Genomic DNA, 25,844 nt, shown 5'->3' with positions numbered 1-25,844 from the left:
TTTCAAAGCTGCTGTCAGGAAAAAAAATTATTTACCTACCTACCTACCCAACTGCAGATTTTATGGTCGGGTTTGGAGAAACAAAGATATTTTTAATGATGGCCTAGAGTTTATCTTTTTGTGTCACCTGCAGAGCAGAGCGACACTTAGGAATCACTTTATCCAGCGTCTGTTTGTCTGTCCATCCGTCTGTCACACCCTATATCTTGAGAACTGTATAAAATCTAGATATTTTGCACATATATTTTATATATACATGTATTTGGCTTCTGTAAAATACCATGGTTACAGACCATGTGACATTTGAACTCACCCTTTGACATACTTTCCAAAATAGAAAATTGTGCAGATATGTAGCATAAATTTGACATTTTTGAAAGGGGTAAATTTATGCTATTTAGCATTTGTACTGTTTGACATAAAACTTCATGAAAATAACCAGAGTTAAAATCTATTTGATCTTGACCTTTGACCTACATGTACTTTTCAAAAATACTCAAGACAGTTGATTTAACTTGTCAGTGAATCTCTTTTGATTTTGTGTGGCAGGGTTTTAGTGTTATTAATGTTTATAGTTCATGTCTATGAGGTCATGACAATGTTTTTTGAAACTATGCTATACAGTAACGGCACAAACTGAAATTTAAATGCTATGAAAATACTTCAGGATCAGAATACCAAAAGGATCGTTGTAGACTAATAATATTGTCGTAAACTTAAGTAAGACTGAAATCTCATTTGTAGGATAGTTGGATTAAACACATATTTATCATGTTTTAAAATGAAATATAAATATTTCTAATATGTAATTTCAATTTTATTATTCAGTCTAGCAAGCTTTGAAGATATCATATTTTGATTTCAATGTCAGATTTTATATGATAAAGCTATTCTATAGGTCTAAATATTTGTGAATTTCTCTCTTTTTTTTTTTGCTATTATAAATCATAATAATGCTTGTAGCAAAAAAAAAAAAAAAAAAAAAAAAAAAAATTCTATAATTAATTTATTGTTATCTTTAAAGATGGTATAAAGCATGTGACACATGTGTTCCTTGGAACACTCTAGTTTATAGACTGTATAACATAATGTCAGCTATTAAATTGCTTACTTAAATGAGGAAAATATTTGTATATAAATTTATCTTGCCATAGCGTAATAAAATGTTAAAGGGCAGATTACTCTTACTGCATAAGAATACCACAGAATTAGAACTCTTCAGTCTGCAGTATATATTGGGGTGTTGTCTTTAATTCTGGACATTTTTTTCCCTCGGTTTTTGATTATAATGTAGTTTTTCATAATTTTTTTTACTCAAATTGTTTTTCCAGCACATCACAAATATTCCATCCATTCCAATGGATAGATTTAAAAAATATGTATATATTGAATGTATTTTATCGGTGTTAAAATAATTATTTTTTCCCCCAGGAAATTGAAGTCAAAGAAGAACCAATATACACCATAGATAACAACTCACAAAATCCTGGATCCGCCCAACAAGCAGAAAACAGAGTCCCTCATACAAACCAGGAATCAGTGATTTCAGGGGGAGATAACCTCTTCCACACATCCACAGTAGTGAAACAAGAACCTGTTGATAGTTATTCAGATGTTATGAATACTGCAGTGACAAATGTGAATTCCAGTGCTTCTTTCAAACTGGCATCTTCTGGAGCCCTAAGTATACCTCCATCTGTGACAAGTGACCCAGCTATGAGAAGTTCATTCACATCTTCAAATATTGATGGAAGTCCATCAACTCATTTTCAGAACTCAGTGGGTTCTCTTCAAGTGATAGGAAATCAAACTGTAAACACAAAGACTAGTGTAAATGTGGCTCAAACACCACTACTATCCACACTGATAACAAAACGGACTCTAAACTCAGGTACAATAGAAGCAAATCAAGTTCAAAGGTCACTACCTCTCAGATTAAACTCTGCACAGGGTGTAATAAATGTAAATCCACAGACTGACTTATCTAGCTCAGGGCAAAGAGGAAGTACCTTGTACATACAAAGAGGGAACACTCCAAACTCAGTTCTAGTCCGTCCCCAGAATTCTGGGTTATTCCAACCAGCGACACTTAATCTGCTCACTACATCAGAGATACAAAGTTCTCCTGGAAGAGAGGGTTTCAGAGTCCTACCAAATTTAGGTCAACCTTCCTTTATTCCTTGTCAACCTGTATTCACCTCCCCTGCTTCAGCATTTTCATTGATAAAAGGAGGACAAGAGACTTCATCTGCATCAAGTAAAACATTAATAAAAAAAGAACAGCAGACTTCCCCTGCATCAGGTGTGATATTTGTAAATGGAAGACAGCATGTTTCACCTTCTAAAAATGTGACATTGATAACAGGAGGGCAGCAAATTTTACCTGCTTCAGGTGTGATAAAAGGAGGACATCAAGCTTCACCTGTCTCAGGTGTAGGAGGACAGCATATTTCACCTGCTTCAGGTGTGACATTGATAAAAGGAGGACAACAAGCTGCACCTGTCTCAGGTGTAGGAGGACAGCATGTTTCACCTGCTTCAGGTGTGACATTGATAAAAGGAGGACAACAAGCTGCACCTGTCTCAGGTGTAGGAGGACAGCATGTTTCACCTGCTTCAGGTGTGACATTGATAAAAGGAGGACAGCAAGCTTCACCTGTCTCAGGTGTAGGAGGACAGCATGTTTCACCTGCTTCAGGTGTGACATTGATAAAAGGAGGACAACAAGCTTCACCTGTCTCAGGTGTAGGAGGACAGCAAGCTTCACCTGTCTCAGGTGTAGGAGGACAGCATATTTCACCTGCTTCAGGTGTGACATTGATAAAAGGAGGACAGCAAGCTTCACCTGTCTCAGGTGTAGGAGGACATCAAGCTTCACCTGTCTCAGGTGTAGGAGGACAGCATATTTCACCTGCTTCAGGTGTGACATTGATAAAAGGAGGACAGCAAGCTTCACCTGTCTCAGGTGTAGGAGGACATCAAGCTTCACCTGTCTCAGGTGTAGGAGGACAGCATATTTCACCTGCTTCAGGTGTGACATTGATAAAAGGAGGACAACAAGCTTCACCTGTCTCAGGTGTAGGAGGACATCAAGCTGCACCTGTCTCAGGTGTAGGAGGACAGCATGTTTCACCTGCTTCAGGTGTGACATTGATAAAAGGAGGACAACAAGCTGCACCTGTCTCAGGTGTAGGAGGACAGCATATTTCACCTGCCTCATGCCTTTTATTGTTAACAGGAGACCAGCAGGCTTCACCTTCCCCAGGCATTCTAATAATAAAGGGAGAAGAGCAGACTTCATCGTGTTCATTTGGTTTGGATTCACAAACTGGACTTCAGCAGGTGGAAAATGGTCAAGAACAAATAGAAAAGGTATAGAACACGTAGAAAAGGTCAAGAACAAATAGAAAAGGTATAGAACACGTAGAAAAGGTCAAGAACAAATAGAAAAGGTATAGAACATGTAGAAAAGGTCAAGAACATGTAGAAAAGGTCAAGAACAAATAGAAAAGGTATAGAACACGTAGAAAAGGTATGGAACAAATTGAAAAGGTGTGGAACAAGTAGAAAGGGTATAGAACAATTAGAAAAGGTCAAGAACAAATAGAAAAGGTCAAGAACAAATAGAAAATGTATAGAACAGTATACCGGTAGACAAGACTCTAGTACATGCCAGTCCATCAATACTGTGTTACATGTAGTACTATAAACCAACTATCATTCGCGTCATCTTTTATTTGCAATTTGTCAGTTTGAAATCAATCTGCGATGATTAATTTTTTTGATTTAGGAAACATTCTCTACAAATACAAAGCAAAATAAATGGTTTGTTGCAATTATCGGTAACATGATTAATATTCGTGAGTTTAAGAAGATTGCAAAACTCGTGGATATTATTTGCACACGAATAAAAGTTGGTTTACAGTACTCTGTCAGACAAAAGTAAGTTCCGAAGGCCATGGAAAAAAATATGTTTGTTTCTGATCTCCTGACTGACACTTATTTATAGGACTGACTGACACTCTAATTTTTTATCAACCCTTTTCAGTGATGATTTGAATTTTTCCATTTTTTCTGAATCATAAAAATTTCTACTATAAATTTGACTAACAGAAATGCTCTAAAGTACTATTTTTTGTTATCAGTGTTACTGTGGAATCATTTTTAGCTCACCTGAGCTGAAGGTTCAAATGAGATTTTCTGATGGAAATTTGTCCGTTGTCTGTTGTTATCTTTGTAAACTTTTCACAATTTCATCTTCTTCTCTAGAACTACTGGGCCAATTTTAACCAAACTTGGCACAGACTATTCTTGGGTAAAGGGGATTCAAATTTGTTCAAATGAAGGGCCATGCCCTCTTCAAAGGGGAGATTATTACAAATTAGTGAAAAATAAATGGCATCTTTTAAAAATCTTCTTCTCAAGATCCACTGGGCCAGGAAAGATGAAACTCATGTGAAATCATCCCCAGGAAGTGTAGATTCAAGTTTGTCAAATCATGACCCCTGGGGGTAGGGTGGGACCACAATGGATGATCAAAGTTTTACTTAGGAATATATAGGAAAACTCTTTAGAAATCTTCTTCTCAAGAACAGCAAAGCCGTGATTGGTCATATTTATATGGAAGCATCCTCAGGTAGTGTAGATTAAGGTTTGTTCAAATCATGACCCACAGGGTAGGGTGGGGCTACAATGGATGATCAAAGTTTTGCATAGGAGTTTGTAGGAATTTAAAAAAAACCTTCTTCTCAAGAACAACAAAGCCATGATTGGTCATATTTATATGGAAGCATCTACAAGTGGTGTAGATTCAAATCATGACCCCTGAGGGTAAGGTGGGGCCACAATGGACGATCAAAGTTTTACATAGGAGTTTGTAGGAATTTTTTTTTAAATCTTCTTCTCAAGAACAGCAAAGCCATGATTGGTCATATTTATATGGAAGCATCCTCAGATAGTGTAGATTCAGAGTTGTTCAAACCATGACCCCCGGGGGTAGGGTGGGACCATAATGAAAGTTCAAACTTGTTGGAAAAAAGTCACAGTTAGACAAAGAAATATGTACTAAGCATCTTTAGTTAGTGTAGATTCAATTTTGTTCAAATCATTTCCCCCATCCCCCTTTAAGGGGTAGGTCGGGACCACTTATGCATCAAAGCTTTTCAATACTGAACTGATTTTCATTTATTTCCTAGCCACAGTGCTCAGGGAGCAATGTGGCCCATGGGCCTTTTGTAATTCATGGGGGTCAATATTCATTGGCAAGCAAAATTTTACTGAGATAATTTCATTGGGCTACTCGTTTATACGATAGATTTAATGAATTAGTATGTTTACAAAATAAATGTTTGTGGAGATGTAAATTTGTGAGTAAGGGTGACCCACGTAATTCACTAACATTGGACCCCCAAGAACTATGATGATTCCACAGTAGATCCTTTTTTGTGGTATTGCAACGTACATAACATCTTACCAGCTTGGGCTAGTTGGTTAACCTTTTAGCTAAATTGATAGAGCACTGGACTGGCATGCTAGAAGTCTTGGGTTCAATCCCAAAGGAGTCACAAACCTGTCTGTTCAATTTTGTTTAAAGAATTCCAGAAAAAAAATCAAAAGAAATAAAAATTGCCTACTTAAACCTTATTTTTTCCTAATTAAAATTAGAAACTTTTTTAGGCCTTAAATGGATATACATATGTAAACATAATTTCAGAGAGAAAATCTGCCTAGTTCAAAGGAATCCAAATCAAACATGTCTACAATTCCCCCCGAAAAGCCTCACAGTTCTTACATGCAGTGGTTGAATGCCAACAGGGAGGAAATAAAGAAGCAGAACCCAGAACTGGGCTTCATAGATTTCAGTAAAAAAGCAGGAGAAATGTGGAATGCCCTGGAAGATAAAACGGTAAGTTTATAATGATCGAGTTAAAAGATGATCTGTCAGGGTTCGACACTAACGTTAGTCCGTTAGTCTCAGACTAATACATTTTCATTCTGACTAAGAAAATATGTGGCTAACTAGTCTGAATGGACCAATAAAAATTTATGAAAAACAATATGAATAAATTACCGATGTCCAATTCTCGACAACTTTTACTGAAAAACCCCGCGTGCATTTTTAGATTTCTAGCTTTTGGCGGGTAGTTACGCGATGCCGGGTCAATTCAGCGCTTAATTTTTTGACTGATCGATATGAAGTATAAGGTTTTAGCGAACATGATTTAGTATGACACTTTTAAGAAGTTGGACATTTTGGATGTAATGTAAAGACAAAAAAAAAAAAAAAAAAACGAGATCGGGAATACGATCGTACTTGCTGATTGCGAGATTTCAATGAATCTGTGGAATAATATATTTCACGTAAATACTTTGTTTATTTCAAAAAATAATACGTATATTAATTATCACGTTAATTTAATGTTAAAAAACATTGATGCTTCTTTTTTTTGACGGACTAATAAAATCGCGTGCATACTAGTAAAAGTAATGAAGCACTAGTCCAACTGGACTAAAGCCTTAAAGAGTTAGTGTCGAACCCTGTCTATTTAAGAGGATGGTAAACAAATTAAAGAATATTCTACTACTGCTATTGTCAAAATAGAGAAAAAAAACAGTGGACATTACTCTCCAGTAAATTAAAAACATTATGAGAAGAAAAACATATCAATCCTGTACTAATAGTTACTTATGCCTGCTACCTCATTTGGGGCAAAGGTCACCAGCAAGCTTCCTCCAGTCATTATTATACCCCCTGCTTGACAGCGGGGATTTACAGTGATAGGGGTCTCCATCCATACTTCCATACATTACGCTTGGGGGTTTCCATCTTGTTTTCTCTGTCTTTCATTTTATAATCTTAAAAACAAATTAACTCATGATTTAATAATAATCTAATTTGTACCCTTATAGTGCACACAAACAGTTGCATTTCTGACCTATATTGGAATAAAGTTGAAGTAAATGGGGCTGTTGCAGGATAACCTTCTTGACCTCAGAATGTTGTTTGAAACTTAAAAGCTTTATACTATTATTTGACCTTGGAATTGTCCAGCAACATCCATAGAGACACAGACTTATATCCTAAAGATAGCAAAAATAAGTCTGATGAATTTGTAAGAACACAGTTTTCATGTTACATTAAAGCATGCACATAATAAAGTACCAGGGATGGAAGATTTTGCTTCGTTATAAATGTAATTCATTATATCCATTAAGTTCACAATATATTTGAAAGCCACAGGGAATGAAGATCACTACTGTTAGCATCCATTTATTATAGGCATGTTGGCTATAAACATGAGTTACTGTACTCATTTGATTTTAATAGGAATGGGATAAGAAAGCTGCAGAAGAAAGGAGAGCATATGACAAGGTCATGGAGGATTACATAACTCAGCAGGCTGGGTCTACAGAAGAAGAGAAGGAATCGTCAGAGGACTGGGAATCAGTTTTATCACTAAGGTAAGTTACTCAGTTAATCAGGGAAATCACTAAAGAAAGTCACTTGGTTAATCTGGAGTCACAAAATAAGTTACTCTCATTTAATCTAGGAAATCATTAAAGTAAGTTAATCTGGGAAATCACTTATATAAGTCTTTCACTTATTCTGGGAAATCACTAGTGTAAGTCACTCAGATATCTCTGGGAAATCACTAAAGCAAGTCACTCATTTGATTTGGGAAATCACTAAAGTTAGACCATCAGTTAATCTGGGAAATCACTATCTTAAGTCACTCATTTAATCTGAGAAATCACAAATGTAAGACACTCAGTTCATCTGGGAAATCACTAATGTAAGTCACTCTCAGTGTTAGTTTGGGAAATCACTTAAATATGTTAATCAAGGAAATCTCTTAAGACACTCAGTTAATCTGGGAAATCACTGAAGTAAGTCACTCTCAGTTAATCTTAGAAATCATGTTCATCTTAATCTGGAAAATCTGTGAAGGAAGACATTCCAAGTTAATCTAAGAAATCAGCAGAGCAATTCACTCTCAGTTAATTTGGGAAATCACCAAAATAAGTCACTTTCAGTTAATATGGGGTATCATTCAGTTAATTTTGGAAATCACCAAAGTAAGTCCCTCCCAGTTTATCTTGGAAATCGCTCTCTGTTTAATCTTAGGAATCACTGAAGTAAGTCACTCTCAGTTAAATTGGACAAATAATCAAAGTACACGTAAGTCACAATCAGTTTATCTTGGAAATCACCAAAGCTCATTCAGTCACTCTTGGTTAATTTGGGAAATGGCAGCTGGATTATGTCCATGTCTTGAATCTGTAGATTCAAGAAAATAAATTTTCTAATATCAATGTGATACTTCAAAATATAATGTAGATACACTTCCCCAATAGGATTTTTTTTTACACAAGTTTAACATATATATTGTAGGAAGAGAAAAATTCCAAAGAAGAGCCCTAGTGAATTGGCATCAGAGAAGCAAGCGGAGCCGGGAACTAATTATAAGAGCAAAGAGTATGCTTCTCAATCAGAGGAATCATCAGGATCTGGTAGCGAAGACAAACCTCTCAAAAAGAAATCCAAGAAGGATGAGGACTCAAAGGAAAATTAAAAAAAAATTAAGGAGGATATAAAAAAAGACTCTAAAGAAGGACCAGTCAAATAATCCAAGAAAGATAAAAAATGTGATGGGCTGGGCACCAGCAAAGAATTTGTAACAGTGAAAGAGGAAATGAAGATGGAATGTAGAGGACCAGTCAAATAAGCCAAGGGAGACCATAATCAAGTCTTCCATGGATCTGTCAAGCAAATTCTTTACTCATATTCAAAAATATGAATAGCTACATGGTTATATATTAGTTATGCCGTATGATTTTTTTTAACTTTCTGTTTTTAATAAATGATAGATGGCACAAATTTTTCAAGTCATTTCTTGAACAGTGTGTGTTAGTGAATGTTTATTTATTACAGACAGGTAGATAAAAATATCATTTTGTTATGGAAGAAATATCTTTAACATTTCATATACACACTTCATCATATTTTTTAAATTCCACTTTCTCATCCATTTCACACTTGCATTGAGCCCCCTATGATTAATTATAATGCCTGCTGCAGAAGATCCAGAGCCTAATCTTTATTGGTCACATTAAGATTATGAATGAACACCTGTCTGTAAGTGATTTATGGTTTTAAATGAAGGCTTGCATTTAATAGGATTCATTCCATATTACTTACATTTCATTTGCCACTGCTCAAACTCACAAGAATCTTATTTTGATAATGTATGCCTTAGAAAAATCAAGACATCTTATAATTAATCTTGTGTGTGTGGAGGGGGTGGGGTTAATATACATATAAGGCTGAAATAGTTGTTCAGTTTTTAAGAAAAATATTTCAATTGACATAAAAAAGATATATTTGTGGAGAGAAAAATGTCAGATTCAACATATACCGTGTAATCAGAATTCCAAGAACCCTCTATACAATGCACACTAAAGAGTTCTGATTCTGTGGTATTTTTATGTAATAAGAGTAATCTACCATTAGATCTAAAATAACATCAATCAATTCAAGCATTCTTGACATTTTGATATGCCAAGATGAATTAATTTAAAACCTCATCTGCATGCTTCTTCCCCACTTAGGTAAACAACAGTGATTTCTGTTCATCAAAACTTTGTTGACTTTGAACATTTTTCCTGGGGGGTAAAAGCCAGGCACCCTATATAAATAAGCTCAATATTTACACCTCTATACAATATAATTTTCTCATTTTCGTTTAGTGTAGAGAGGGCCCCTAATGCAAGATAGTTGAAATCATTAAAGTAGAAAAAAATTCTACTAATACAGTAATAATAATCTTTCTTGGCACTACTGAAATCGCTAAAAATATTTCTCGCTAAAAATATTTAATTTTTTAAAAAGAAAATTCGCTAAGTTTCCCTATCCCTGAAGTTCCGCAAATATACCCTGTAGACCAGGCCCCAAGACCATAAACTGACGACAGACTTATTAGCTTTTGAATATCTTGATATGAATTCAACAAACATGTTTGAAAAGTTGCAAGTTTGTCAAATATTCGAAAACAAACGCTCAATGAAAATTTGGTTTAATTTTCTTGATTTTTTTCAAAAGTAATGCAGAATTTAAATTTTGACTTAAGTCTGTTCTCAGTTTATGGTTGTGGGGCCAGAGGTTACCAAGTTTCTTTAATCTACATTGTCATCAACATCAAAAACTAAATTTACATTTTTTGTTTGAAAATACAATTTTATTGACAAATGTAGAGAATAGACGGGGTACGATAAAAATTGAAAGCAGTACACATGGCCGTAGGAACGGGGGAGAAGGGGTGCGTACCCCGCCCCAATAATTTTGCCGATATATAGAATACTCTAGAAAAAATAGCTACAATATGCTTGTGCCCCCTCAATAATAACGTCCGATGACATATTTTTCTTTTTTTTTTTTTTTTGCTTGTCAAGGAATTTTTGGTAGTTGATGGTGTCACCCCCCTCCCCAAACTGAAAATGTATGCCCTCCCCCCCCCCCCCCCAAAAAAATCATTGCTTCCTACGGACCTGGTACACAATACACATAATATACACAGATTACAATTTTCAATCGGGTTTCATTATTATTAATTTACGTCTGATGAAAGAAATGGTGGACAGACTGGACACTGAAGCAGAGATTAAAAAAGTAATTTAAAATACCACACCAATTAAATGACCATTTACTCAGTGATCTAAATCCAGTGCAAGGTCCAGTTTCCAACTCAGGATCTTGTATAAAACAACCAATTTATAACAAAAATGAGAGAATAATTACAATTAAGAGTTACTCTGAGCATAAACTGAAGGCATAATTGACAGAATTGGATAATAATTGAATAATAATTAACATGTTCACTCAGGTACAGGTGGCATCAAATGTCTTGCGGTCAAGGTCTAATATTATGTTATAATTAATACGCACTATCAAAGAAAATTATTGTCACTCAAAAATATGTTCATTTTTCACGGTCACAATATTATAGAAAATTCAGATGTAGCAAATCCTGAAAATACATGCAGTGTAAAGAAAATCGTCTTAAAGACAAAGCGTATAAAAATGTAGATGTTACATAAAACGGTTAATGGGTTACAGTGAAATTAATTGGCTCATGAATTTATAATGTTTAATTGAGATTTCAAGACTGGACATATTCCTTAAACAAAATTAAACAATGAATTAAATAACTTAAAAAAGAAAACAATTTAAAAAAAAAAGCGAAAGAAGTTACGTTTCAGCATTGAACAGATAGATTGTGTCATTCATATGCTGATTTTCTTGCTAATTTAATATGAACACTATCTTTCAGTAAGTTTATTTAGGGTGGAGAAAAGAAGAAAATTCAAAATATCTATCATCATTGTCTGTCTATCGTTCAAGGTAACAATTGTCCTAAAACACTTTTTGTGTAATTGATTTGGAAATGGGTCGAAATGACGAGGACCGAACTTGTTAAATGTCAAATTCACTATAAACCCGATCCCGATTTAAATTTCTTAATTCGAGGTTGTCCTAATCCCTTGAAACCTTTATAATATCATTACAAAAGACTTATCATTGTTGCACTGATTTTCTTTAAAAAATGGGAAAAGAGAGTCATTTCTTTTAAATCATTTTCAAATCTTAAAAATGTGGAAGAGCAAATAAAGCCCGGAAAGATGTGAGTTATTGTACAGACTAATTACCTTTTCTAAAGGCGACCAATCAGATACTAGGTGGGTGGAGCTATCACCTTGACTGATTTAAGTCAACATGGCGTGCAGAATAATAGACAATACAGCCGAGCAAGATATGCAGGAATTTCTCGACGACGAAGTTACTTGTATAAGCACGAAAAAACTTATTAGGACCTCCATCACTACATTTGATGGGTTCTTAAGTCAAAAAGGAATACAGCGAAATGTGATCGGTGCTATATCCACGGAAGAAATGAACGATTTGTTAAGAACATTCTATGCCGAAATGAAGAAGGCGGACGGTCAGAGATATGCAAAAAAGTCCATGATAACCCTTCGGTACGGCCTTCAGAAATATATCTTGAAGCTGAGAAGCGAGGACATAATTATAGATAAAAAATTTTCATCGAGTAACGCGATGTTTAAGGCGATGATAAGAAAGCTGGAGAAAGATGGCTGTGGGGAACCGAAACAAAAAGTCCCCATTCTTCCCGAGGACATGACAAAATTATATAACACAGTGTTTAACACTGATACACCACAGGGACTACAGAATAAGACTATGTTTGAATATCTATATTACTTTTGTAATCGTAGCCGTGAAAGTCTGAGGGAACTGAAAAAAGAGGATTTTATAGTTTCTGTTGACTCAACGGGGAGGGAGTATGTGACTGTGAGGGAGAGACGATCAAAGAACCATCCAGGACAAAAGGATGACACAACCGCTAAACAGGCCAGGATGTACGACCGCCCCGGTAAGTGCAATGTTAACATCACAGAATTCAAAATTCGTGTGCTTTTATTTTTGATCGGGATCGAGTTCGTAAAATTAATATTTGGACAAGATTTGCAAAATATATGTTTTTTTGTTTAAAACTTTATATCTTTTGTGAAATATTTCAAATTTATAAATTCCATTTATTAGTTACATACAATGAATAATAAAATACCTTTAGGGTTTTCTAGGGTTATCTACAATTTTTAGCTCTCTTTAGTTGTTTAGCATGTACGACCTTGAACAAAAAGTTGCAAGTGCATGTAATCATGCTAATACTCAGAATATATGCAGTGCAATGATATGTTTGTTATTATATGATTGAATGGTTCAAATCTATTCTAAAGATCACCAAAAAAGTTATATTCACCCACACTCAAGCATCCAGGATGAATATAACGTTTTATTTATTTCTGCATTAGACTAAAAATAGATCGGACGAAAATATTGGTTATATTTATGTTGTCGTCCAATGAAATGCCGCGTTTCTCACTTCATTCGGATAGCGCTTCTGCAGTCGAAAGCAAAAGATGGCGAGGTTTGCATCACTCGAAGAGGCCCAGTTTGATAAGCTGGTCAATGACAGAGATGCAGAAAACACTCAGAGGGCTACAAGAATGGCAGTCAAAGTATTTCGAGGTTATTTGATAGAAAAAGGCCTCTCTCCCGATTTTGAGTTACATGAACCAGGCGACCTGGATTCTGTTTTGTGCAAGTTTTATGCAGAAGCAAGAAAAGTTGGCGGTGAGCTCTATAAACGCAGTACTTTATTTTCCATAAAACATGGTCTGAATAGACATTTGTCTGTGCATTCACCAGCTGCTATGGACATTATCCATGGAAAGGATTTCAGAAAGTCACAACTTGCATTTAAAGCAGCTACAAGGGACCTAAAGCGCAGTGGTAAGGGAGGAATTTCCCACTATCCTCCCATTGAAATGAATGATTTGAAAATCATGTATCAATACTTTGATCTACAAGACAATGTTAAACTCCAAGAGAAAGTGTTTGTAGATATAGTGCTGTATTTTGGGCGTCGAGGTCGTGAGAATTTACACAAATTAAGGACCTCGGACTTCGTCACCAGACGTGATTCAGAGGGCCTTCTCTACATTGATTTAGAGAAAGGGAAAGACACAAAAAACCAACAGGAGGATGCAAACCCAGCAGAAAGAAGGATGTACGCATTGCCAGGTTTGTAAAATATATAAGTATGAGAGTGAAATGTACTTTCATTTCTAAATTTTATTAACTGTTACTGTAAATGTATTCATTATTCAGTATGTATGATATTTGGCTGGGAATGCTTTTTGAGAAAGTAACGCACGTTTGATTTTATCCCCACAATGTCAGGGGCCCTGCTTCAACACTTTGCCGTTGGACTCCTCACAAATTTCATTTGATGTCTTGTGGGCTGACTGCAGCGATGTCTTTTGGGAAAAATTACATATCTTAATTGTTTTTCTTATCTCTCAACTATTTCGGTGATAAACAATGCATAACAATGCATTTTATGTGTCAACAATTCCTTTCTGTTTACATTATCTCTCTACTTCAATATTTAATTGTTGCTTCTTATTTTTCTTAAATTTCTTCAAAATTTACATTTATATTTTTAGACGACCCTCTCTACTGTCCTGTGACATCATTTCTGGAGTACAAGAGGCGACTAAACCCAAACTGTGTACGATTTTTTCAAAGACCAAAACGCCATCATGAGCACTGTCATTTGTGGTTTGATAATGTTCCTATGGGCCATAATACCATAGGAAACATGATGGCTAAAATATCCGAAAAAGCAGGTCTATCCCAGAGGTACACGAATCATTCTCTGAGGACGACCCTGCTCCACACCAGGGAGTCAGCAGGTTTGTTAACAGGTGGCCTCATTACGAGTATCAATGGATGTCAAGCAGCATCATAGAGCAATTTGAAAATAATTAGAACCATTCAATCATATAATAAAAGATTTTTATGGTTATTTTTTGGTCAATATGATGATTAAGAAAACTGTCAAAGTACAATATTAATCTAGTTCCCAGGGGCTCAGTGAATATTTTACTCCTTTGGTAGCTAAATCATCATATTGACCTCAGAAATAGAAATAAGTCTGATATTTTCATTGGTTTAAACATTGAAATGTGACATGTGACTGGAAGCTATATTTCTTTGTCTGGCTGATGAAAATTTATATCCATCAATAGGTGTTACCGAACTATCTTTATCCTTGTGTTCTGTTGATGTACATACGTCTTAAATGGACCATGATATGGAGTCGTGCAATTTTTCATGGGAATATATAAATCCTTTTAATTAAAAATCTGAAGAACACTAGGGATAGAGTTACTCAGGTGAGCATTGTGGCCGCCCATGGGCCTCTTACTGTGAGTTTTATTTTAATATAAACACACAATACACAGTACGCATCATCCTGGAATAGAGACCATATGATTCACACATGATGTTTGAAATGATGGAATATTTTATGTATACAAAGGTTTTGAATCCCCATCTCTCTTTCTTTCTCTCTTTCTTTCTCTCTCTCTCTCTTTCAAACTAATACAAACATAACAAATAACAATATAGATATTGTATTAAAAATTGTTACGTTAAAAAAAATACACTGAAATTACGATCGGGCGTGGTATACGGTATATTTTAAACCCTGTTATGGCGTTTGGCTGTTTATAATTTTTCAAACCTACTAGTACTAGTAAACCATTTAACGTACTTTACGGGTATTTTAATGCTTTTACGTTATGTGCACGCAGCACAAATATTGAAAGAACCGTAATGCCGACTTCAAGATTTGCTGAAACCTCTGAAGAGGAGAGGGGAGAGAAAATAGCTAGCATCATGTCTAGTAAGTTTAACAACAAGAAAACTTTAAAAGCGAACAAAGGTGCTGCGAGGATTTTTAAAGATTATTTGACTGAGAAAGGTCAAAGTGAACATTTTGAAGAATTTGACTGTGCTAAACTGGATGAGATGTTGGGGCGATTTTACATGGATTTACGGAGAGAAGATGGCACACCTTACAAAAATAATACGCTGGAGACGATACGTTATGGTCTCAATAGATATTTAAAGTCACCTCCTTTCAACAGAAAAATCGATATATTAAAGGATTCTTCATTTATAGACAGCAACACTTGTTTTAAGTCTGTGATAGCGGAAGCCAAAAGAATGGGAGCGGGGGTTGTTGTCCACCACCCAGTTATTTCGGATGCAGACTTAAAATTACTGTATACCAGTACGCAGCTGTCTATAGCAACACCTATGGGTCTCTTCAATAAAGTCCAGTTTGACATCCGAATGTATTTTTGTCAACGAGGGAATGAAAACTTGCATGCAATGACCAAGGATATGTTCAAAGTTGTGAAAAATAAAGGAACCGGTGAAATATTTGTAAGGCGAGTTGATGATGACGACAAAGAAACAACACCCAGGATGATGCCAGAAGTTAAAGGTATGTTTTATTTTGTGTTTCTAAATTGAGCAAGAGAAGAAAGTATTTTACTTTTGTACTCCTTTATATTCTATGTGTCACTTGGTAGTGCTTCTTTGTATCTTTTTAGAATCCATATACTGTCCAGTTCTATCATTCCAGAGGTACTTAGCCAAGCTCCATCCAGACTGTGACAAGTAAGTTGCAGGGCTAATCTCTATTATTAGAGCCATTCAATGGCCCTATTCCCAATTAATAAAAAAAGATAAAGATTTTCCCCCCATTTAATGTGTTCGTTTTCCCAAAAGACTCCCTCCGCTCCCCCTAATTAAAGAACCTATGGTTAGATATATAGAATATTATAATAACTTGCTTCTCTGTACTAAGTTAAATTGATTACAAACACCAGAGACCTTGATGAATTCAATATATAATGATTTTCATGTGTAATGATTATCCAAAAAAGGTAGATAATTTTTCCCAAATGTTATGGCCCTGACCCCAGCCCTAAAAAGGACTGTGAGAACCCTGAATTGATGGAATCCAGACAGATTAATTTTCATAATTTCATAGAAATGTAGCTAATGGAATGTAGTTAATGGACAAAGTTTTATTTTACAGACTGTGGCAGAGACCAAGGGATGTGTTTTCCGACTCTGATTCAACATGGTACTGCAACATCCCTGTTGGTGAGAAGAAACTGAGTAAATTTCTCAGTACTTTGAGTAGAGCTACTAACTTGTCTAAAGTGTATACAAACCAGTCCATTAGAGTGACTGATGCATCCAAACTGTCTCAGTGTATGTTTGGACATTCACATGTAACCCCCGTCACAGGAAACCAGCCCATGCAGAACCTTATCGTTTTCCAACAAGTCAGTGATGCAGAGGAAATTCAGACGGGTGAGTCTCCTGCTGTGAGGCCAGCAGGCTTTCATGGCTTGGTACTCAGCATCCTAACCATGTACACAGGGACAGTATTTGTGAAGTTGAGAACATTGAATATTGATGAATGGGAGATGGAGCAGCAGAGAGTTTGATCTACCAGAAAAAGAGAACAGAGACCACTGAGTTCAATTATTTACTAATTACATTGTAAACATGAAATAATTTAAAAAGTAACTAAAAAAGGAAAAAATTGAACTTTGAATGAGTTGTCATACCCACCGTCTTGAGGTTGAAATTACAGTCTATTGTTGAAATTACTGTTTACACAAATACTGTTGAAATATTGTTTGATTTTGACAGAATGTGATTATACATGTATTATATTCAATATGATCTTCATGATCAGTTCTTGCAGATACATCTCTCACGTTATTGTCTGCAAGAAAATAATTTCAAAGTCACTCATAAGCATGAGAGTACACATGTACCTGTGTTAGGTTTGTTACTGTGTAACTTTTATAGGGTTGATCAATAGACAGCTTCGTTTCACCTTGCTGTATAAGAGGGTGATCAACCCAATATATTTTTTATACGCCCGTCTTAAGACGGGACGTATTATGTTATAGCGTTCATGTCTGTCCGTCCGTCCGTCCATTAGCTTTTTCGTGTCTCGCTCATAACTTTAATACTATTAGGCCTAGAGTTATCAAACTTTGTCAGCTGATGCATCTTTGGTAGAAGGTGTGTCGCGCATTAAAAGTAGGTCGCTCTGATCTTTAATTAAGATGCTATGGCCAAATATGGAAAAATCCTGTCTGGCTCATAACTAGAAAACTATTAGACTTAGAATCATCAAACTTGGCCAATTTATGCATCTTAGATAGAAGGTGTGTCGTGACCTATTTCAAGGTCACTGTGACCTTTAATTTAAGTGAAATTTTAAAAAAAAAAATGTCTTTTTACTATTAAATTACACAATCCCAAAAAATGTAAGAGTGTTGCAGTATCCATATTAAAAAAATGTTAAATCAAGAAAATACTTATTTTTTTCATTATATACTTTACAGCAATCTATAACAAATGTAATGTTATAAGAGAAATTCCACCTCTCCCGTGGGTTTAATTATCAAGCACTGGTCAAGTAGAATTTTGATAACAGAAAATTACATGTCAAATTAGAGAGAAATTAATGAGTTTAGTGTGAGGAGCTAACCCGTAGAGCATCTCTGATCAAGCAGGTGTTATCTATATCTCTTGGGACTGGACAGATGTTGGATTAAATACATGTAGTTCTTGTTCACAGGCTAGCCTAACTTTTAAAATGAATTTGATGAAAAGTAATTAAAACTAATTTGATATTGCATAATAATAAAATTTGTTGATATTTTATAATAAACTAATTAAGTAAAACTAATTCTACTTGGGGGGGGGGGGGGGGGGGGGAGTTAATATTGAAATCAGCATGCCCATTGTCCATATGATTGCAGCTTAAAACCAGTTAGTCTGACATTAAATCTAAAAAAAATTCAAGTATTTAAAAAAAATGTTTTAATTATGGTAGATAGCCACTACAAATCTTAGAGTCATGCAGGAACCTTATTAATAATGTTGCTTCAAGATGACACAAGTTTTTTTTTCTTTTTAGAAATCTTTGTAACAAATTTAAAAAAAAATCTTTGTTTTCAAATTTAACTTCAGGATGACATAAATATGCATTTTTATTGCACTACAAAGCAAATAGTGCAGATCCATTCATCCCTTGGGAGTAATGAGTGGACATGCATCCAGTTAAAGATTAATTAATGAGTTCAATGTAGAAAGGCTAGCTGTCTCAATCATTTCTGTGAGAGCATCTCTGATCAAGCAGCTCTTATCTGTATTCTTTGGGAATTAGACAGAAGAACTGCTGGTCAGTTTATAGCATATGTCATTTGACTGCCAGCCTTTTTATTTTCAAAATTAATTTGGTATAGATTAAGTTGTTAAGACTAGATTGATATTGCTTAATATGATATTTTTATATTTTTTGAAAATATCAACGAGAGCATCATGTCTCACAAATATGAAAGATGTGTGTGTGTGGAAGGGGGGGGGGGTGTGGCTGCAGATGGGCATTTGTCAAGCTCTAACACAACCAGTTGAGGATCTATAATGTAATATTTGTTAAAATTAATGCGTACACCACAGGAGATGTATAAACAAATATTATAAGGAATGGAAAAATCATGAAAGTCCTTGTACCGGTATCAAGGTTGACATGATTTTCTTGTACTCTAAACTGTTTTTGATAATTGAACAATATTTGACGGGCGTATCATGCTGTGGCGGGGCACTTTATTTTACACTGTATCAAACTTATTAATTGATAATTTTTTTTTTCTTGACACATGCTCACAAGATCTGATAAGATATTAAATATTGTTGCCCTAATGCCAAATATAAATTCTCACTTGCAAGACACTGAAATAAAGCCATAGTCACATGTCAAGTTTAAACCAATGAAAAAAAACAACAATTCTGTCTGAGGGAAATAAAATGATAAAAACTTATTCATGTATTTCAGGTGATCCATCATGCCCAGTATCATCTTTTAAGAAATATTCCTCAAAGTTGCATCCAGACAACCCAAACTTTTGGCAACGTCCAAAGAAGAAGTTTAACAAAGTCAAGGACACAGATGAAGAATGGTATGATAAGGTGTCGGTCGGAAAAAATGCTCTCTATGCATTTATGTCGAATCTGAGTGAGGAGGCTAACCTGAGTCAGAGGTACACAAACCACTGTATCAGGGCTACCAGCATCTCTACGTTAGACAGCCAGGGAGTGGAGGCTGAGGACATCATAGGGATCAGTGGACATAAACACATACGCTCAGTAAAATCCTACAATTCCAACCTAGACGACCAAAAGAAACGGGAAATGTCTGATATTCTGTGCCAAAATCTTCCTTCAAATTCTGCCAAGACTGGACGTCTAGATACAGCATCATCAAGTCTGTCTCACACTAACTCCTGTACTGCATCTGTAAAAGAGGACCATTTTGCCGGGATGAATGAATACAGAAATCTATTGGTGGGGGATGCAGCCAGTGCGTGGAAGCGTTTGGTTGGACGATTTTACTGGCTCAATGACAGTGACATTGCTAAACATCTGATTGAAGTTCACGATTGCTATTGTGGTGGCTCGTGTCCCCTTGAGAGGTATATTAATATTGAATATAAAAAGTGTTTTTTTAATGTCTATTTACAATATTTTTTTAGGCCAAAAGAAAAAAAAAGTTCATAAACCCTCTGCTCACTCATATAAAATGATGCTTTAACTCGTATGATTTTCCAAAAGAAATGTATTTTATAAGTAAAATTCCAACAATTATAGCATAGCTTGCAAGGCAAAATTGGACATTTAGACCTTGCAAATTATAAAGGAATAATAGACATCTATGTTATTAAGAGTTACCTCTCTTATTAGAATATCAATTAACCTTAATGTTCAGTTCCTCAGGGCACTTTGCTGCATTAAGGTTAGCACTGCCACATTTATTCACAAAAAAAGTAAAAATCGTGACTTGTTCACATGAAAAAGAGAGGTGATAACCCTTACTTTTGAATTTTTTTTCCATTAAGAAACTAAAGATCAATTTTGGGAGGATTTATTTGTACATTGCACTCAAAAATGCAACCTTCCATGCTTTACCATAACCTTGTAGATTTTTGTTGAATATACGTAACAATGCATTTTCAAATTTAAGGTTCTTGTTTCAAGCAATTTGCAAATAATAAGGGAAAGAAATGTGTGAAATATTATTCATTTTTGTTTTGGTAGAACACATGATGAACCAAATTCAGGACCCCAAAGTTCAAGTAAAACACATGGTGAGTCTGTAACAAACTGCTAAGCTACCATGATTAAAAGACCAGCATATAGACATATATAAAATATGTGATTGACAATCGGTTGTTCATTTCTGCAGTTCAAACAAATTTATAATATTGTTAACGTAATTTACTTATTTGATTGATTATCATATTGTATTGCATTTTGCACGATGTCTTGCTTACTAATCTATATAAATGCTGATACATGATTAAATTAGCCTATACCTATCGGTTAAAAAAAAAAATTATACTCCTCTTAGTTCCGAGCTTGCTAATTTAAGTGCGTTTACATTGAATGAGAGTTTCACTGAATCTATAGAGAGAAGCACAATTTTTTTGTAATCAGCAAAGCTGAGTTATAAAATATACTTTCCCACTCGCCTCAGTATTAATCTAATACAGCTTTGGCACAGTGATACTTTATGAATGCAATAGAAGGTGTTGTAATTGAAGTGTTTGTATAATTTGTATAATTTTACAGTTATAGATTTGATTCCGTCAACAGAGACTGACAAAGACAACAGGGACGTCTTACTCCAATTAGAAGGTAGCTTTATTGATACATATTGTTATCAAGTGCTGTTGAACTTGGGTTTTTGAACTTCATTATGATGAATGCCACAACATGTCAAAGTTCAGTCAGAAGTCCCGACCATGGTTTCTCTAGATGTATTCTAATTTGATATCCCCAATCCTCAGATGTCTGAAATTTTTCTGTCCCCATCGAATCTTGATAACAAGATTTTACTGTATTACATAACAGGGTAAACATCTTGTGTTTTAAAAAAATAAGTGAGAAGGCTTGTTAAAATTTGTCAAGATGAAAAATATATCTGTAGAATGGCATACCCAGTATTTTTAATTCCTTCCAGAGTTGATGTATATATACATGTACAAGGTATGCATTTCTGCTTGAAGAAACAGGTTCTTTTATTTTTTGGACTGGAATTCATTTTTTCTTTTGACAGTTGATGAAGGAGCAGAGTCCATTGATGAAGACTTAAGTGGTGACAGTGACCTAGAACATGATGAGGTTAGTCAGAATTTTTAGCCGGGCTTTGCTATAGCAAATAGCAAATAGTAGCAAAGCCCTGGCTAAGGCATGTCAATCACCTGCCCTATTATAAATAGCATAACACAAAGATAAACAAAAAAGCCAAGCATGCTGAAGCTTACAATACACAAAATAGTCATGGTGAGAGACTATTATCATACTTTAACAGATATATTTAACTCAATATTTAGAAGTTATGAAAATTTTTGTTTGAGAATTAAACTGAAGGAAGAATAAGGCAATGACTATGTAACTAATAAAACTTTTTTCCCGCAGGAGTTTGATATAAAACAAGAACAGGAGTCTGTGGACGATGACACCCCGCCGACCTCACCTGAATCAGCCTATCCCAGAGATGACCCATTAGCTCCCTCTACCAGCTCCCAGGCCAGTGATGCAGGAGGAGACAACCTCACACACACACTCACTGCAGTAAAACAAGAACCCGTGGAGACATATTCCATGAAACCTGCACCAGAAACTGCCACAGCTGACAAATCTTGGCCTCCAAAGAATGCAATAAACACTGGATCTGAGAATACTTCAAACCTCCCTTCTTCATCCCTTTCATCAGTGACAAGTAACATAGCCCTCAAGAGTACAGCTCAAACAAATCCCGTTATTCCTATAGCTCTCATACAGAACATTTTGCAAAAGTCAGGCAGGACTACATCTAATGTAAGACCTCCACCGCTGAACACAGTGACCCCTAGTGTTAGAGGTGTTCATCCACTGCTGAACACAGTGACATCTAGTGTTAGAGATGTTCATCCACCGCTGAATACAGCGACATCTAGTGTTAGAGATGTTCATCCACCTTTTTCACAAAACTCAGCTGTGACACAGAATGTAGCAGTTACACCATCTGCTAATATTGTCAGAGCACAATTACCTCCACTGAACACTGCTGTTGTTGGAAATGCTGGAAATCTACCTCAGAGTATTCCATATTATACTATACAAAGAGGAAATACATTATATCTGCAGCAAGCCCCCAACCCACGTGTTCTACAACAAGCCCCCACCCAACATGTTCTACAGCAAGCCCCCACACCACATTTTGTTCAACAGGCCTCCACCTCACAATCTCCGGCTCAGACATTTTTAAATGTTATCAGTTGTCAGAATGCCACACTACCTCTTCCTCAGGGAGTTGACTTCCAGTCTTTGTCTCAGGTGTCACAAGGTTTACCTGTGGCTGCGCCTAATTTTGGGACATTACAAAGTATTGACCCACTTTCTGTTCAGCCTGTGTGTGCCACAACTGCATCAGGTACAACATTACAAAGGGGAGAACAGCAATGTTATAAAGATGACAAGCAACTGGACTGGGGGCAAGGGCAGAAAGACAAAAAGGTAAAAATGGAATGGATGACTTTCACATTTACATAAATATTTTTGCTTTGCAAGGTCAATATGGGATTGGTGTATTTTACTGTTGTAAAATTACTGATTATTTTCATTGTTTTCGAGGTATGAAGATACACACAAATTCATGTCCACCATGAAATGTAAATTTCAAACACATAACTAGTCAATTCTTTATCCACAAAATGAAATTCCCATGAACCCATATTTTTTCCTCGAACCACGAAAAATTGACCCACAGAAATATGTGATTTACACTTTTTCCCCAGTCATCCATATTTTGTATTTCTCTTTGGTTTGCATACTTTATCACGGGGATAATTTCTTTATATTAGCAGATTTTATGATAGCATGGACTTCTTTAACTGATTTCAGAATGAGACAAGCCTAGGAAATGCTCTAGCCATGGAGGGAAACTTTACAAGCAGAGAATCCGTGAAAAGGCCCCTGTCTGAAAGTGATGATGGGCCGGGCACCAGTAAAAGACTTGTTACGATTAAAGAGGAAAAAGACTCCGATGCATGAAGAAAACAATTTAAATATTCCAGGTATGAACAATAATCTATATATCAAATCATTTACTTCAGTTTATCCCCCTTTTTCTTTTGTTTTGCATATGTAATTTGTGTATTCATTCATGAGTGATGACATCAATTAGTACAAGGTGATATGTCCATACATGTGCCTAGTCATTCCAGGATTACACAAGTATCTCTTAAGTTTCCAGAACTAGATTGATTACAATAAATAAAAAGCTACTATCTCAAATTAACAAACTTCACATTTTACACAAATAACAATGTACACTGTATAGACCCTTATTGATCCTTGTACAGCCATGAATGAAGGGCTTTTAATATTTCTTTCGATTACTGAGTTGGATTGTATTTCATTCAGGTTTTGCCTTTGATTATAATCTGTGTAGGAAATATTGCTGAATGATCTACTCTCAAGATTAGGGGCATTCATGATTATAATCTGTGTAGGAGATGTTGTTGAATGATCTACTCTCAAGATTAGGGGCATTCATGATTACATGTATAATCTGTGTAGGAGATGTTGCTGAATGATCTACTCTCAAGATTAGGGGCATTCATGATTATAATCTGTGTAGGAAATGTTGCTGAATGATCTACTCTCAAGATTAGGGGCATTCATGATTATAATCTGTGTAGATGTTGCTGAATGATCTACTCTCAAGATTAGGGGCATTCATGATTATAATCTGTGTAGGAAATATTGCTGAATGATCTACTCTCAAGATTAGGGGCATTCATGATTTGAAAAGTTTTGATATCTAGCACTCTTGTGTTCCAAACCAAGGAACTTGACTATTTTTAGAAAGAATTTTGATAAAGAAATGGATTCTGTAAAATGCATAGATTTGTGCATTCTATATTTAACACATTCTTCTTCTGCTGTTTGGTTAATAATAAATTAACACGTTTGGAGTGTAACTGCAGTTGAACTTCGGTATCTGGAACACTGATATCTCGAATACCCTGGATATGTCAAAGTGATTTGGAAGTCTAAACCGCTTATTCTTTAAGTAATTTACCCTGGATATTTCAAATTCTTGGATATTTCAAAGTATTTTCTTGGTCCAATCGAGTTTGAGATACTGAAGTTCAACTGTATATGTATTTTCATCATACACAATATTTAGTGTTTTCAATCGGCTAAGTAGAAGCAGCTCTAACGGGACTAAAATGTTATCTTTGTAAAATTAAGTATGTTTTAGTACACTAAGTACAGCATTTAGTTCAGTATTTAACATGTTTAATTTAGAAATATTTGAAATATTAACATGTAGAACTGTTTGATTGTCTATAAATATTTAATTATTTCAGATTCAGATCATTCCAGAATCTTGCATCCTTGCCAGCTGTCACATCACAAACTCTGTGTTAAATGGAGCCAAGATGGAGGGAAAAACCTTTTAGTGAATTTTATTTATTTATCAGTATGATTTTTATTTTTTGTTCTTGTTATATTTGTTTTGATGAGTTGATGTTTTTTGTCAAATAAAAGTATAGATCAATTATCAAGTTTTTATGGGGAAATATTACATCAGAATTGACATGAAGTACCCCCTGAATGAAGAAAATAGAATTCAAACGATGCCATAAATTCAAACTGACACAGGTCTGACCTCTAGCGAATGTCAGGTTGGGGAGCATTGATTCTCTAATATTGCGTCAAACACAATATGCCTTTGTCCTCTACCAAATTTAAAATTTGTTCATTTAAATTTGTATTACAATTAAATTGAACAAATTCCTGAATTCAGTATAGGACAGTAGGTACAAATAAAAATGTCATCAGAGACGTATTTGACATTGTTTGACGTTCTCTATCCAGAGTTGTCGTTTCCGCCACGCTTCCACCTACGCCTCTGTCAAGCTTGTTATACAAGATTCTTGGGAAAATTGTAAACAATTAAAAGTTGTATTAATAATCTCTTTAATTGTGTCACCGCGAACGAAGTCGGGGGACATATTGCTATTGGACGCATGAAAACATTGTTCACGGACTTTTTCGCATATGGCTGGGACAATGTTGCTGAATCTTTCCATAAAAGATGATGACCAACTGTATTTGTGTGGAAAATATTTTTAAGTTTTAACATGGGTACCGTTGCCATGGAAACGTACGAAAAGTGAAGAATTTTGTCCAGAAGTGTTCTCACTAATATCTTAGACAATCGTAATGAATCTTCATAGAAATGATGACCAGTAATTAT

General features: G+C 35.3%; 3 protein-coding genes across 6 annotated transcripts in view; all 3 read left to right on the top strand.

The window, feature by feature from the left end:
* The window catches only part of LOC133198208 (uncharacterized), a 58,081-nt gene extending 54,703 nt beyond the window's left edge, over positions 1–3,378 (top strand). Inside the window, exon 6 of the mRNA XM_061334333.1 lies at positions 1,432–3,378. Within this exon, the coding sequence (XP_061190317.1) occupies positions 1,432–3,378 (1,947 nt within the window). The remainder of the gene's footprint in view (positions 1–1,431) is intronic.
* A 220-nt stretch (positions 3,379–3,598) lies between these two features.
* LOC133198712 (high mobility group protein Z-like) lies at positions 3,599–8,866 on the top strand. The gene is made up of 4 exons (XM_061334733.1): positions 3,599–3,612; positions 5,714–5,905; positions 7,328–7,461; positions 8,393–8,866. Exons 2-4 carry the CDS (start codon positions 5,753–5,755, stop codon positions 8,571–8,573), a joined length of 468 nt encoding a protein of 155 aa, XP_061190717.1. The 5' UTR covers positions 3,599–3,612; positions 5,714–5,752; the 3' UTR covers positions 8,574–8,866.
* Positions 8,867–11,870: 3,004 nt separating this feature from the next.
* Positions 11,871–25,143, top strand: LOC133198711 (uncharacterized). Of its 4 annotated transcripts, none has more exons than XM_061334730.1 (10): positions 15,190–15,938; positions 16,048–16,114; positions 16,539–16,819; positions 19,368–20,004; positions 20,627–20,676; positions 21,167–21,226; positions 21,648–21,712; positions 22,010–23,089; positions 23,477–23,649; positions 24,952–25,143. In XM_061334730.1, exons 1-9 carry the CDS (start codon positions 15,263–15,265, stop codon positions 23,624–23,626), a joined length of 3,066 nt encoding a protein of 1,021 aa, XP_061190714.1. In that variant the 5' UTR covers positions 15,190–15,262; the 3' UTR covers positions 23,627–23,649; positions 24,952–25,143. The 4 variants fall into 4 exon arrangements, with proteins under 4 accessions (XP_061190716.1, XP_061190715.1, XP_061190714.1 ...); XM_061334729.1 differs by having other exon boundaries at positions 21,161–21,226; XM_061334731.1 differs by lacking the exons at positions 15,190–15,938; positions 16,048–16,114; positions 16,539–16,819 and adding exons at positions 12,996–13,663; positions 14,089–14,337 and having other exon boundaries at positions 21,161–21,226.
* The last annotated feature ends 701 nt before the right edge of the window (positions 25,144–25,844 follow it).

This window comes from Saccostrea echinata, unplaced genomic scaffold, assembly GCF_033153115.1.
Source record: "Saccostrea echinata isolate AGI-Se365-2 ecotype Australia unplaced genomic scaffold, CSIRO_AGI_Sech_v1 ptg000033l, whole genome shotgun sequence".
NCBI lineage: Eukaryota > Metazoa > Mollusca > Bivalvia > Ostreida > Ostreidae > Saccostrea > Saccostrea echinata.
The sequence above is the reverse complement of the archived record's forward strand: the minus strand, read 5'-3'. Positions and strand labels throughout refer to the sequence as shown.